Here is a 14,747-nt window from a genome sequence, read left to right on the forward strand (position 1 = left end):
TGGAAAGAACATCAGAACACTTACTATCCCTCTAATTCTAATTTTCCACAATTTATAACCTAGCTTTGCCTACATCATTTAGTACACAGTTCATTTCAATGGCAGTCACTCACAGCAATAGATACTATTCAGAAAAAGATGAAAATAATTACATTTTCCCGAAGAGAATCAGGTGAATGGTAGTTTTTTGCATCTCATAAAATAGTACCAAATCCCACTTTATTTTGCTACTCAAAATTTGAGCATCCTTTTAGATACTTTCTTCTCCTACATCTGTAAATACTAAACTCACTAGACACCAAACTTTTTCAGTCATTGCAACCAAATATCTGCAGAATTCACTTGCTTCTTTTCATGTCTACTACCACAATCACCTTATTCTAAGATATCATTTTTCACAATTGGATGCTTGCAAAAACCTACCAGTGGGAAACTTGCACCTTATTTTGCCCTCTACCATTTTTCTTCAAGTTGCAAATACACTGATTCTTTCAAAATGTGTTTTAGATCACATTACCCTATTCCCTATTGTATATTGCCTTTGCACTTTTGTTAGAAAAAGATCAAAACAGTTGACCCGGCAGTCTCAGACACATTCAAGTGGACACACTCCTGCCTTCTACAAGCCCTTTCTACATTCTCTCCTCTCATCCTAGAAGACTCAGCTCAGCCCTCTGTGTTTCAGGGAAACTCCCTCTGAGGATTCCACTTGATCAACTTTGTCAACTAATCTCTTGGGCCATGTCATCCATCACACCATTCCTGTCACTCATCTCAGTGGAAGCTTTATATGTATTTGTAATGTGTTTCTTTAATGCCTGTCTCCTCACAATTACAAGCTCCATAAGATAAAATAACATATCTTTTTTACTCACCATTATAAACCCAATGGTTTGCTAAGTACATGCATATATTAAACTAGGCAACCAATTAGCAATGATAAATGGTGCCAATAAAGGCAAAGATATAACTTATGAATTCAGTATCACTGTCCTTTCTAAAACATTTTCATATGCTGAGTAACATTTGAGAAATCAGACAATAACAAGGTGTGTCAGAGTGAAGAGGGATATATCCCCAGTTTTGTAAATGGAAAAAGTGTGTGCCAAAAAAGCTATACTGTTAAGTAGATAGCAATCCCTGGAAAAAAAAAAACCTATAAAATGAGTTGCTAAACAGAAGTCTGTGAGTATTTTTGAAGAAAATTGGTAATTAACATAAACTTAGTAAAATCTGCTTGACTTTCATAATCGCCATTCTGACTGGTGTGAGATGGTATCTCTTTGTGGTTTTGATTTACATTTCTCTAATGATCAGTGATGCTGAGCTTTTTTCTCATATGCTCATTGGCTGCGTAAATGTCTTCTTTTGAGAAATGTATGTTAACAAACAATGCTCAGTTTTTGATGGAGTTGTTTGTTTCTTTCATGTAAATTTGTTTTAGTTCCTTGTAAATTCTGGATATTAGACCTTTGTCAGATGGGTAGATTGCAAAAATTTTCTCCCATTCTGTAGGCTGCCTGATGTTAACTTTGATTATAGTTTATTTTGCTGTGCACCAGCTCTTTAGTTTAATAAGATCCTATTTGTCAATTCTGGCTTTTGTGGCATTTACTTTTGGCATTTTTGTCATGAAGTTTTGTCCGTGCTTACTTCCTGAATGGTATTGCCTGGGGCTTCTTCTAGGGCTTTTATGGTTTTGGGTTTTACATTTAAGTCTTTAATCAATCTTGAGCTAATTTTTGTATAAGGTGTAAGGAAGGGGTCCAGTTTCAGTTTTCTGCATACGGCTAGCCAGTTTTCCCAGTACCATTTATTGAATAGCAGATGCTTTTTGAAAAGTCAAGAAACAACAGATGATGGAGACTTAGGAACGCTTTTACACTACACTGTTGGTGAGAATGTAAATTAGTTCAACCATTGTGGGAAACAGTATGACAATTCCTCAAGAAGCTAGAACCAGAAATACCATTTGACCTGGGTATACAACCAAATACCATTGCTGGGTATGTAACTAAAGCATTATACATCATTCTACTCTAAAGACACATGCAAACTTATGTTTATTGCAGCACTATTTACAATAGCAAAGTCATGGAACCAACCAGAATGCCTAAAAACGATAAACTGGATAAAAAAATGTACATATACACCATGGAATACTATGCAGCCGTAAAAAGGAATGAGATCTTGTCCTTTTCAGGAACATGGATGAAGCTAGAAGCCATCATCCGCAGCAAACACAGGAACAGAAAACCAAACACCACATGCTATCACTCATAAGTAGGAGTTGAAAAATGAGATCACATGGACACACAGATGGGAACAACACATACCAGGGCCTATTGGGGCTGGGGAGGGGCAGAGGTGGAAACTTAGAAAAAATAATAATAAATTATTTTGAGACTTCTACACTGCCAGTATAGCAGATTTGGTGAAATTAATACTTTTTTAAAGGGTCCAAATGAAATAATTTTCTAACGTGTATATCTGAAATTTGTAATAAAATCAACTTCATATTTTAAAAATTCTGAAAAAAGTCTGCTTACATCAAACTAATAGCATTTTCTTTGGTCTGTGATATTGGTAGACAATTGAAATGTCATAAAGAATTTAAATAAGAGTTTTAAAAAAGACATACTTATTTTCCAGGCTAGACTGTGTCTTATGAAATAAACTTCAGAATCTATTAAAAAAAAAGTTCTACAAATCTCTGATATATAAATTTCAAGGAGATCTCCAATTGAAAGACATACTTTTATCAGTTTCCTTAACATTAAATTGGATAAAGACAGAGAAGGAAATGTAAACATTTTGGTAAAAACTAGTGTTCAAGCTCTGCTTCATAAAATGAATTTATCATGAAAAAAAGAATGTGGGATCTAATCTGCACATTCCTAGATAACCTCCAAAATAAATGAGGAGTGAAACTAAAACTGACAGCCAAATGATAATTTCAAATGAACATTTAATCTCATTGACAGAAAAACACTAGGAGAAAAGAAAACATGCACAATAATATTTATTTTGGTATTATTTATAGCAAGAGAGTAACTGGAATCTACCTGAATATTCAACAAGAAGAGAATTTAAGTAGCAGATGCATCATCATCAAGTAAAACAACAAAAACATTACAACTAAGGAAAAAGTCATTAAAATATTGCTTTAGGTCATACCTGTACGTGTATGTTATCTATACGTCTGTGTATAGAGAGAATTTGTAAATAATTAGTCATTAAAAATGCTAAAAATACTTATTCTAGGTGTTGTGATATAAGATAATTTTTACTTCCTTGTCATATATATCTATATTGTAATATGCATGAAACATTTTTAAATAATAAAACCAAATTTCCCTTTTCAAAAATACAAAAATTAAATAAAAAATGCAAACCAAAACTCAAATATATATCATTTAGTTATTCTGAATTAGACTATCCTGTTGATAAAATTCATGTATGAAGCATTATTATGAAAAGTAAAGGAACCATACCAAACAATGTAAGGAAAAGCAAAAGTTAACTACAGGAACTTAGTAATGTAGCCTTGGCCACTTTTCCCAGAACACTTATGAACTGTCTTAAAAGTAGGAAAACAGATGGTAAAAGTGTGAGAACAGCTTTGGCAGAGGAGGTGGGAGTCAGGGGGTGAATATGTTTAGCAGAAGAACAAAGCATTTGAAAGTAATAGGGTTAACATGCAGGACATAATTAATATGAAAGGACAGGTTGCTCACAAACCCAAGATGAACTCAAAGACCGATAGCACTAAAAAAAAACTAATATAAGTTTGTAATGTATTAACAAATAATAAATAAAACAGGAGGGTAAATTATACAACTCCCCTGACCATAATATACAGTGAAATCTGAATACTAGATATGATACTAAGCTCACATTTTAAGACGAACATAAAATATGTAATACACATCCAAAAACTAGGTGACCAAAATATGAAAGCATATGAGTCTTGCCAGTATGATAGAAAGACTTTTCAGTGTTTGAATCCTTTCAAAACATTGGAAATATTTAATCCCAGGTTAGACAACCAACTATCAAGGATGTTAGAGAGAAGACTAATAACTAACTCTTTGAAAGAATGGACATTAAGGGCCCTTCCACCAGACATAACATTGGCTGTGACAGAGTTGGCTTTAATTAACATTCATTCTCCCCTTTCCATTGGCACAGAGTCCAGTGCAAAAAAGTCACTCTTCAGTCAACTACATTTCTCAGTCTTTGTGTCAAGGTATGATGATATAACTGGTTCTCACATGGGATCTGAGTATGAAGTACAAGTAAAAGTGATGTTTGTTGTTTGTTGGCCAATAATTTTTAAAAATATATATGCCTTCTCCAAGCTCTCTTTCACTTTCTGAAAGCTGGATGTAAAGATTCTGGTCTTAGGACAACACAAAATCACAGAATGCAGGGGGCTTGTACATATAACACCTATCATGTTATGGAGTGAGTGTGTGTGTGTGTGTGTCTGTGTGTGTATGTTTGTGTATGTGAATCATTATATGGAGAAAAAGTTCACAATGACCAAAAACACCAGTATTAGTCTCCAGTATTAGACTCCAGTAAACAAGAAAAAATACTTTTAAATGTTTAAGATTTGTTAGAGAACTTAGTTCTACTTTATTCTAAAAAAATAAGAAGAAAAGAGCTACATTAAAATATTCATTCCTATTGATTATTAAATATTTAAGAGCTATTGTCAAAATTCCATTTCTTCCTTTAATAGTTGTTACCCTGAGGAAGAAATAATATTTAAAATTTGAATTCCACTTAAACACACTGTTTGCTATATTAGGCTTTGATTTTAACTGGAATCCAAATACCATAAAATAGGATCCTGTTCATGTGCTTCTTACCTGTGTCTCTATCACTTGATGTTAAAAACAAATGATCATGTCAACAATTTTTAAATTGGAAACAGATGCATGAGTTTGGACACAGCGATGAACTGTAGGCATCAGCAGGCAATGAGTTAATACTGACGGCTCATCTTTCAATGTAATTTATAAACTACATGCTGCAGGTGTGCTTCCTTTGCTAACATCTTTAAATTGTTTACTACACATTGCATGTACATCACAGTTTGCCATTCACACATCATATATTAAGAGTAAAATTAGTTTAATATTCTTCAGGTTTTCCATATTATAACATTTTCATAACAGTTTTGATTCCTGAAAGGGATTTAAAAACAAAGCAAAGCTGCACAAAATATCTGCAGACTTATCATGTCAGAAGCTCTAATTAAATAAATCTCTTTGCTTAATTAGCCTCATTATTTTAAAATAGAGCCTGCGCCCATAAAGTCGACTTCTGTTTTTCATTAACTAATACTGCACTGACAATGGGAACTAAACAGAACATTGTATTCAAAATGGAACCATAAATGTTTTTTAATTACCATAATCTGATTTTTCAAATGTATATCCTCTATAATTATGGCCAAATATTCTTAGTGATATTACATAGAAGTTAATGGTAGGAAACTTCGTTCCTCTTAATGTTTTCAAATAATATAATTTTACTCTGCTAACACCCACCAAATGCCCTTTTACCCTTAGAAGGATTCCATCATGCCTCGTTTTATGATTTTCAGGTCTCGCTAGTGTACTTTTTATTTATAAATCACCACATTTTAAAAATAATTCTGATATGATTGTAGAATAATTTGTTACATGAACCATTTTAATAACACTGACATCTCCATCAGTAGTCCTCAATCATTTTTACTGTACAACACACTATCAATAAAATTGCTGAGCATCATTTCATTAATTCAGCAGCATTCATTGACCTACCAAGTCCTGTGCTTAGTGTGAGAGCTACAGAGGAAAACATGGCATGGTTCTTGCCCTTGGTGAGCACATAGAAAGGACTGATAAGTGAATGGTAATATCAAGGGCAATGCTTTGGCTGTTGTGAGAGAAGTACGTGGGAGAGTACCCAGAAGACACTCCTAAGCCAGAGTGGAACTGGGCTACAGGGCACAGTACCCATAAGGATTTTAGATTAACTGTTATCCAAAAAGTTGTTTTCCTGAAGGCCCTGGAAGCCAGAAGCAAGTCAAAAAAGTGTGGGTTGTGAGAAGCAGGAAACCTAATTTCCCAGAAGAAGGAGAAGAATGTTCAAAAGCCCAGAGGAAGGGAGACCGAAGAGTGTATAAGCTACTTCAAGTAGTTCAGCATAGCTGGAGTAAGGGGCTGGTGAGGTGGAGTAGGCAAAAGTTGGATTACTAAGGAACTTCTTTTACTCATGTATCCATTCATTCATTTAACAAATGACTATTGTTTCCCACTTTGTGCCAGGCTCCGGGGATTCAGGCAATGATCCCTGCTGTCCTGGAATATCCTCTCTAGTATTCATGGAATACCACAGAAAACAAATAAATGAGTATTATTAGGTAGAATATGTAAAAGAGAAACAGGATCTAAAGAAAAAAAAAGTAAAAGAAGAATGGTATTAAGGGAGTCTTATGAGGAGATTACAATTTTAAGTAGGAAGTTTCATATTATCTGAGGAAGTGCACCTTATGTTATCTGAAGGAAGAGAATCCTGGACACAAAGAAATGCCCTTATGAAGGACCTGAGCTGGGTGTGTCTGGTATGATCGAGGAACAGAGAGGGGCCAACGTGGCTGGAGCAGAATGGGTATGGGATGAGTAGTGGGTGGTGAAGTTATAAGGCCGTCGTAAGTACTTTGGCACTCAGAGCAGAGCAGAGTCGTATCAAGATGTGACTTATATTTTACACAAATAGCTTCTACATTAAGAATCTATCAAAAGGGAACAAAGGCAGAATTAGCGGGAGTAATTAATTAGGAGGCTATTGCAGCACTCCAGGTGTGAGAAGGTAGCTTGTACAAACATGGTGGCATTGAGAAGTGATTGTGTGCCAGGTTTATCTTCAAAGTAGAAATGATAGAATTTTCTAAGGCATTTGTATATGCTGCAGAAAAGTAAAGAAATGACTCTAAAGCTTTTGGTACAAGCAACTTCTAGAATGTAATTGTTATCAGCTAAAATGTGAAAGGCTGTGAGTATAGCAGGGTGTGGGGGAAGGATAGAGTTTTTAATCACTGAGATGTGGAAGAGCACTGAAAAAGCTAATTGGAATACAGTGAGCCTGAAATGTCTGGACATCAAAGTAGGAAAGTTAAATATGCAGTTGGAATTTGGGGGAATGAGAACCCACTGGTTTCCTGTGGTCACTGAGTTACACAGAGATAAAAAGTATAATAAGTAGTCCTGAGGGTCTCCAAGCAGAGTGGCAAATATGAGAAAACCTCTGTTTCTTCATATATAAGGTGAGAATAATAAGATGAAGTATATACTGAAAAAAAAAAAACCACATATAAGAAAACTAGTCTAATGACAGAAATAGCAGGAACTCCAAAATAAACAATTTTTTCACAGATTAAAAGTTTCCTAAGGATACTGAATGTTTCTGTGCATATCTACATATTTGCTAATAGCAATGTGACTGGTACAAGCTAAGTAATAAAGATACAGTGAAATACTCATAATTATATTTCATTAGTTTTATAAAGAATTATCACAGCTTATTAAATAAAAGCTCACTTATTAATCTTTAACATTAAATAAATATAGACACCTTTAAATACATACAAACCTTTCAACAAATACAGAATCATTTTACTACCTAAACAAGCTGAGGGGTAACCAATTCATTTAGACGCAGATTCTGAGCTCACTTTCATTTTACTTTTATCTTTCCTTTTTTTAATTTTCTTAAGGCAGACTTGCGCATGAAGAAATAATTGTACAGATGTTAGTCATCAAATTTAAGTTTTCAGCTTTGAAAATCATTGTATATTTAGTAGGCTGGACAAGGGTCCAGGATGATGATGAGATAAATATTATGCATACAATTACACACCAATACCTTTCCCTACTGTTTCCAGCAAAAGGCAGAACCTAAAAACAAAAATCCACAAATGACTAGAAATATAATTTAATAAGAGCAACACGATTATAAGCACAAAATAAGTCAAGTTAATACATCAGTGTCATTTAACTCAAATAAGATAAAGAACTGCACAGGTTAAAACTGAGTCTTGAGATAATTTTCCTTCCCAATATAAAATGGAGTGTTTCCATTGAAGGTTAATAACTACTTATTATTATGAAAATATAAAACTGGCATGCAGTAGAGTAAACCTTTTGGGAGTATCTGAAAATCAAGAACAGAAAGGCATTCGGGTCTTTAAAGAGACTCACTCATTTTAAAACAAAAACTACTTCATGTACTTTGGCTAGCAATAAAATTTTATGCCTAACAGTCCAATATTAGCATCAAACAGAAAAATAATAAAAGATACCTACAAAGAACCTACAAGAATTATGAAGTGCCTGTAAATCAGATCAATTTTATTTATGACAAACACCTAAAATATCCTTTAAAATGAAGCTCTACACAACATGCTTTAAATTTAAAATGTGATACAACTCAAAAGAATCAAAATAATATTGCTGAAGGTCAGGAAAAGGTACCTTACCATTCATTTCCTTGTGAAGGGTTTTCTAGTAGTACTCGGATTATGTATAATAAGCAGCTTAGTAATTTGAGAGAAAAATTGAACAGGCGTATCCTTAGACCTTTAAACAAACAATAAAAGTTTTATTTTCATTTGAACTTAGTTCACAAAAGACTAAAAAGAATTGTCAAAAATATCAACTTTAAATACAACACTTAAATTGTATTTAGAAGCTACACTACTATCATTATCTAAACTCTCTGAAGTTTTTGGTGGCTGAATTTTAATTACCTGAATATTGAGACAAAAAGTGAGTTTGACAGAATACTTGAACTGCAAATGAGAGTGCATATTTTATACCAAGACTAAATCTAGATTTGAACATTCAGAAGCCACAAAATGTATGTCCAATCAAGGTTGATTAAAGTATATTTATAAGTTTAAGCATTTTATATATCCGTAAATTTTGGGATAAAGTTTAACTGGCTAGAAAATCTAGCTGCTTACAAATTCACAAGCCAAGTTATAAAACTTATACCTTCACAGAATCTTGTAGATGTGATTATAAAGAAATTAATTATATTTGTATAGTTCTATGTTGTATATTTAATATTAACTATATAATTATAATACATACCAATTATATAATTGTATGTTATTTATTCATTATATAATAATATATATTAAATACATATAGAGAAATCTTAATAGCATACACCGAGAAATACACAATCTCTCCATCTCTCTCACACACACATACATTTAAAGTTCAATAAATTAAATTCTATTTTTAACTATTTAAAATACCCATGAAATCTTAAACTTTTGTGGGAATTAAAACTGCCATGGATGTATCTTCTAAACTGTGTAAGTCACAATTATGCAGCCTGTAATATTCAATGATGAAGAAGAGTATTTAAGATTAAGCAAAATATGCATAAAGTCTGATTAATATGAGCATTATCTTTCCTGTAATTACCTGTGATATCTGATTCATGCATTATGAGTAAAATTTTGATGAAGACTTCCTTATAATTATTACTTAATAAAATCTAGAAATGAAATGTCACTTTTTTTGTCCTGCTCTGCCGTTGTGAGTGTACTTGCGGTAACATTTCTTACCAGTTAAAAGGTCAATGCTTATCAATTGTGAAATTTTTCCTAGGTTTTCCAATTAAAATGTTGAATACATTTTATGGATTCACTTCCTTATAGAATCTTTCAAATTATTAATGAAATTGTGCTGGTTTTATAGAAATGGGCCTCCTCATAACTGCTTAGTTGCAGTTGACTATGGGTGAAGGATTCAAACAATGCATCCACCTTTTTTGGCCTGGAAAGACAGGACTCTTAGTGCGGAAATAAGGGAAACTATTCAGATGATGACCCCTTTAGGTAATATCTATTTATGGAGCTTCCTTGGATATTCTGAACAATCATGTTAGAAAAGCGTTAGTTACTAACAGTCTCAACCTTGAGGCCAGTCTGTCATTAAGACTATCTGAGCAGTATGACTTAAATATTGAAATATTCTCCATCATCAGTATTTGGATAGCTTCCCACAAGTCAAGCTTCTCTCTTTGAATCCTACCTACAGAGGCACAACTTAATTTTGACAGGAGGATTTCGCGGTCAAATTCACAGAGCTTAACGTCTACACTGACTAATGCAGGCCTTTCCATTCCTTGTGATATTTTAAGCAATGACCATGAAAAAAATTGCATATTGGCTTATTATATATGACTTTTTAAACATATATGGCATTTTGGGAAGCAACAAGTATCAGAGGCACTCCTAACATTGAATAGGCTCAGGAGGACAGTGACTATGCCAATTTTGTATTCTTGAAATTCTACTTTGTTACTTTCTTACATTTGTATGATGATAAGAATCATTGGGATGTTAAACTCTGAGATCTACCCTACACTTCCTGGCTCAAAAACTCCAGGTTAAGAAAGATAGGAATCTGTGTATTTCAGTGCAATCTAGATGTTTCTTATTATTTGGAATGATTAGGAAATATTAAATGTTCCCTTCCCTAAATCAGACAATTGTTTCCCATTGTGGTCTGCCAGAGCTTTTTGAAACTACAATATTTAGAGTTAAAATGGAGGTACCCTCATTTAAATTATTTTCCTCAATGTTTCTACTAATCCAGATAGTCTACTCAGAAGTCTACTTATTGACACGGAATTTGGAGAATTGAAGATGTTCAAGAGGCATTAATATCACTATATGTAGTGTCTATATTTTTCTAAAACCTTACCACCTGCTGGAAAAAAATAACCAATTTTATTCCTGTATCTAAAAAGTATTTTGCAAAAGATTACACAGTTGAAATATCTTGAAGTAAATATATGCACGAACAGAGAGGGGGAATGAAATGAATAACTTACTTGATCTCTGGTTTTTTATGAAAAATAATTTTAGTCTTTCTTTAAATGTATTTTCATTCATATAGAATTCAACTTGTACTCTGCAAACAGAAAATAAAAACATGTAAATGTATGTAAGCAATCATATATTTATTTTCATGAAAAGCAGCAAATATAAATTGATCTATAGTTCTCTAATGAACTTAAAGAATAATATATTTTTAAAATAAATTATTTGATTTAATGCATTATATATTTTAGTAAATTCCCTGCCATGGAAAATGAGAACTAAGTAAAGTACTGATTTAGAGAGGAGCAGTTACTTTCTACTTTTAAAGATATAATCATTTTAAATATTATACACAGTCAATTCAATTATTTGTATTAATGAATATAGTGAGTGGTGTGGATTATTCAAAACAGCAATAATGCAAAAGTCTTTAATATGTGTCTTTGAAAGGGTTTTGAGTCAGTGCTTTCCCCATTTTTTTCCCTGTGTAAGAATTAGCTGATGCTTGAAAAATTCAGTTTGGGTACCACCACGCCAGATCTACTTATTCAGAATTTTAAAAGGCAGGGCCTAATAATCAATTCCTCACTACATCTAGAGCTTATTTAGAACACCATACTCTATAACACTTTACCTTCTTACTTATGGATCAACCAAGAAGTAGTAGTGGCAAATAGAATTGTTAAAGTTACCACAAAGATTATAAAGCAAACAACTAAATTAATAGACTGCATATTATATATTTGATCCACTATACAAAAATATCAACAGTCTAAAATAATAACATTACTTTAATAAATACTCTAAATTCTAGCAGTCTTCCTTTGGTAAGGCATAATTAATACTTTCAAAATACTAAGTGAAAAGATAAATCTTGTTCAGTGCAAGGTAACTTATAAATAATACTCAATTTCCTTAATCAGTCTCAAATATATTTATTATGAGTTAGAATTTCAAAAACAGCTAAGAATGGATTTTAATGTTTACACAAAGAACAAATATCTAATTTCATCTTTCCTAATATGGTAACATTTTGAAATTGTAATTCATGTAAGCCAGATAAGGTTTGGGGGTCATTTTTTGGGGGTGAGATTTTTGGTTTTGTTTTTTGCAAGAGTAGATACCTTAGAAAAAACTAGCAGAAAAAAAAAACAACTGACATTACAAAGCTGCTCATGCATTTGAGAAATATTTCACTATTATATTATCTTATAAACTCTCTATTACCCTGCTTATTCAAGGAAAACCATGAACAGTTTAAAAGCAGTTTCTTGTGTTACAAAAGCAACAGGGCATTTAAAAAAATTATTATACTTTAAGTTCTGGGATACATGTGCAGGACGTGCAGGTTTGTTACACAGGTATACACGTGCCATGTGTATGGTTTGCTGCATCCATCGACCCGTCATCTACATTAGGTATTTCTCATAATGCTATCCCTTCCCCAGGCTCCAGTTGTGTGATGTTCCCCTCAACAGGGCATTTTTTAAATTAATTACCAATCAAGTTGTATGTGTTGTATCTTCTAAAATACTTGAATGTTCTTTTATATCTTCTCTCTAAAGAATACATTTCTATTTTTATTTCCTTGTTATCATATTCTCACTTGCTTTGTTTTTTCTTCACCTTATACATTAAATGAAATTGTTTTAAAGTAAGCAAGATTCTTTTTAGTCGATAACTTCTCCAGACTAGAAGTTGAAGAAGAACTGCTAAAGAAGCCACTAAAATGGCAATGATATCTTTTAGCGAACATTTCCATCCACAAATCTACATACATATACATTCTACAAAAGCCCATGCACACACATACAGAAACAAAACTTCATCAGTGTCTTGGAAATGCATTATTGGATCTGTTTCCCTTGTTTATCAAATGAAAAGTCAGTTCATTTTAAATATAGTAACTGTAAATAGTGAGATAAAGCTAAATTAGTTGAAATTTGTTATGGCTACATAAGCAAATTTGAGAGGACATACAGCTATTACACAAATAATTCAGCAAAGGCCATGCAGATTTGCTTCCTAGAATTACCAAATTTATAAGAATGATTCCATTTTTCAGATACTATTGGAGTTCAGTACTGGGTATGTAATAGAGGAGCCATTTTTGTTGTTGTTGTTGTTGTTGTTTTTTTTTTTGAGATGGAGTCTTGCTCTGTTAACAGCCCAGGCTGGAGTGCAGTGATGCAATCTCGGCTCACTGCAAGCTCCGCCTCCTGGGTTCACGCCATTCTCCTGCCTCAGCCTCCCGAGTAGCTGGGACTACAGGCACCCGCCACCATGCCCGGCTAATTTTTTATTTTTACTTTTATTGGTTTTTTTTGTATTTTTAGTAGAGATGGGGTTTCACCGTGTTAGTCGGGATGGTCTTGATCTCCTGACCTCATGATCCGCCTGCCTTAGCCTCCCAAAGTGCTGGGATTACAGGCAGAGAGGAGCATTTTTTAACTAAAATGAGGTCATCTACAACCTTAACTAAAATAATGAGGAATCTGGAAAACATATCACATGTGGAAAGGTTGAAGAAACTAGAAAGAATTCATAATTATGAAGAGTTAGGAGTCACAGTTGTCTTTAAATATTTCAGTGACCAACATTATTAAAATGGAATGACACATAATGTGATTCTCTATTAAATAGAACTAATAATAGATAAATACACAAATTATGAATGAGAATTATCCAACTTTGCAATGGCCATCAGTGTGGAGAGCTCTCCAATACCTATAAATGTGCCAAAGGCTGGACAACAGCTTGCAAGCCACTGGCTTTCTCTTTCCTGAGAGCAAAGGCAATTTTGCATGGTGTGAAGTCTCTCATTAAATAATTTCCTAATCCCAATCTAATTATCAAATTATGTGAAGTAAAACTCTTAATGAGTCTGGCGATCTGAGTCAATATAATCATTGAGAAACATGGATTATATTAAAACACGAAATTATACAACTTTTTTTAAAGCCAAAAGGCAAGCAAAATGTTTTTTGATACATGACTTCTTTTGGGCACACAAAAAAATGTCCTTTAGGCTTACTGGTTATGGTATAAAGTAGAGCTTTTAAAAAAAATTGATTTAATGTATTAAATTGCTCTTTCCAGCAGCAAGGCATGTTAGTGATAGCATACACTTTTGAGACCTTCCTCAGCACCAAACAGTTTTTTAGCACCCAGATATTTAGTTCAGAGTTTAGTGTTTACCCTTCCCAATGTGTTTCAGGATTTTAACTGGTTTTAAATATAATCTCACTGCTTCCTTTTTCAAGTTTAAACACTGTTTCATCTCCTCCCTCCATTCCTTCCTCCCTCCTTTCCTTCCTTTAGTCTTGCCTCCCTCTCTTCCTTCTTTTCTTCTGACCTCCCTACCTCCATCTAACTTTATCTGAATTTACTTACATCTAGTAGACTCTGTTAGTGTACTCTTTAGTGTACTCTTCTTACACTAAGTTAGTGTACTCTTTCTGGACCTTCCCCAGAACCATAGAGTTTTGAATTAGGGCAAATCTGCTCTCATCAGTTTTTTAGATGTCATTTTTGTCAAAGGCTTATACAAAAGCTAAAATTTAAGGTAATTTTGTAACATTTATTCAAATACAATAATAACAATTGTATTTGATTTTAAAATATACTGGAATTCCAATCATTGCTAGGTGGTATCTTCTATTGAAATATGTTCTCCCTATTTAATAGTTATTTTTATGTTGATCAACAACATTTTATTTGGGTAGATCTTACATATTCTTTGTGACACTTATTCCTGGCTATTTGATAATTTTAGTTACTTTTTAAAACTGTTTTGTTCCAATCTTTTAATTTTTTGGTTTTGATATTGGAAATGGCTACCTTGTTG

At 33.1% G+C, this 14,747-nt stretch overlaps 1 protein-coding gene across 8 annotated transcripts in view; it reads right to left on the reverse strand.

Annotated features, from left to right (window-relative positions):
• The window catches only part of KCNT2 (potassium sodium-activated channel subfamily T member 2), a 398,651-nt gene that overhangs the window by 271,319 nt on the left and 112,585 nt on the right, over positions 1-14,747 (reverse strand). For all 8 annotated transcript variants that reach the window (XR_012428599.1, XR_012428601.1, XM_005540295.4 and 5 more), the window contains exons 2-3: positions 10,912-10,991; positions 8,537-8,636 (exon numbers count right to left, since the gene is read on the reverse strand). Coding sequence is in view for 5 of the 8 variants with exons in the window: in XM_005540295.4 (XP_005540352.1) it covers positions 8,537-8,636; positions 10,912-10,991 (180 nt within the window). In the remaining 3 variants the exon portion in view is untranslated. The remainder of the gene's footprint in view (positions 1-8,536; positions 8,637-10,911; positions 10,992-14,747) is intronic.

This window comes from Macaca fascicularis, chromosome 1 (genome assembly GCF_037993035.2).
Source record: "Macaca fascicularis isolate 582-1 chromosome 1, T2T-MFA8v1.1".
In the NCBI taxonomy this organism is placed as follows: domain Eukaryota; kingdom Metazoa; phylum Chordata; class Mammalia; order Primates; family Cercopithecidae; genus Macaca; species Macaca fascicularis.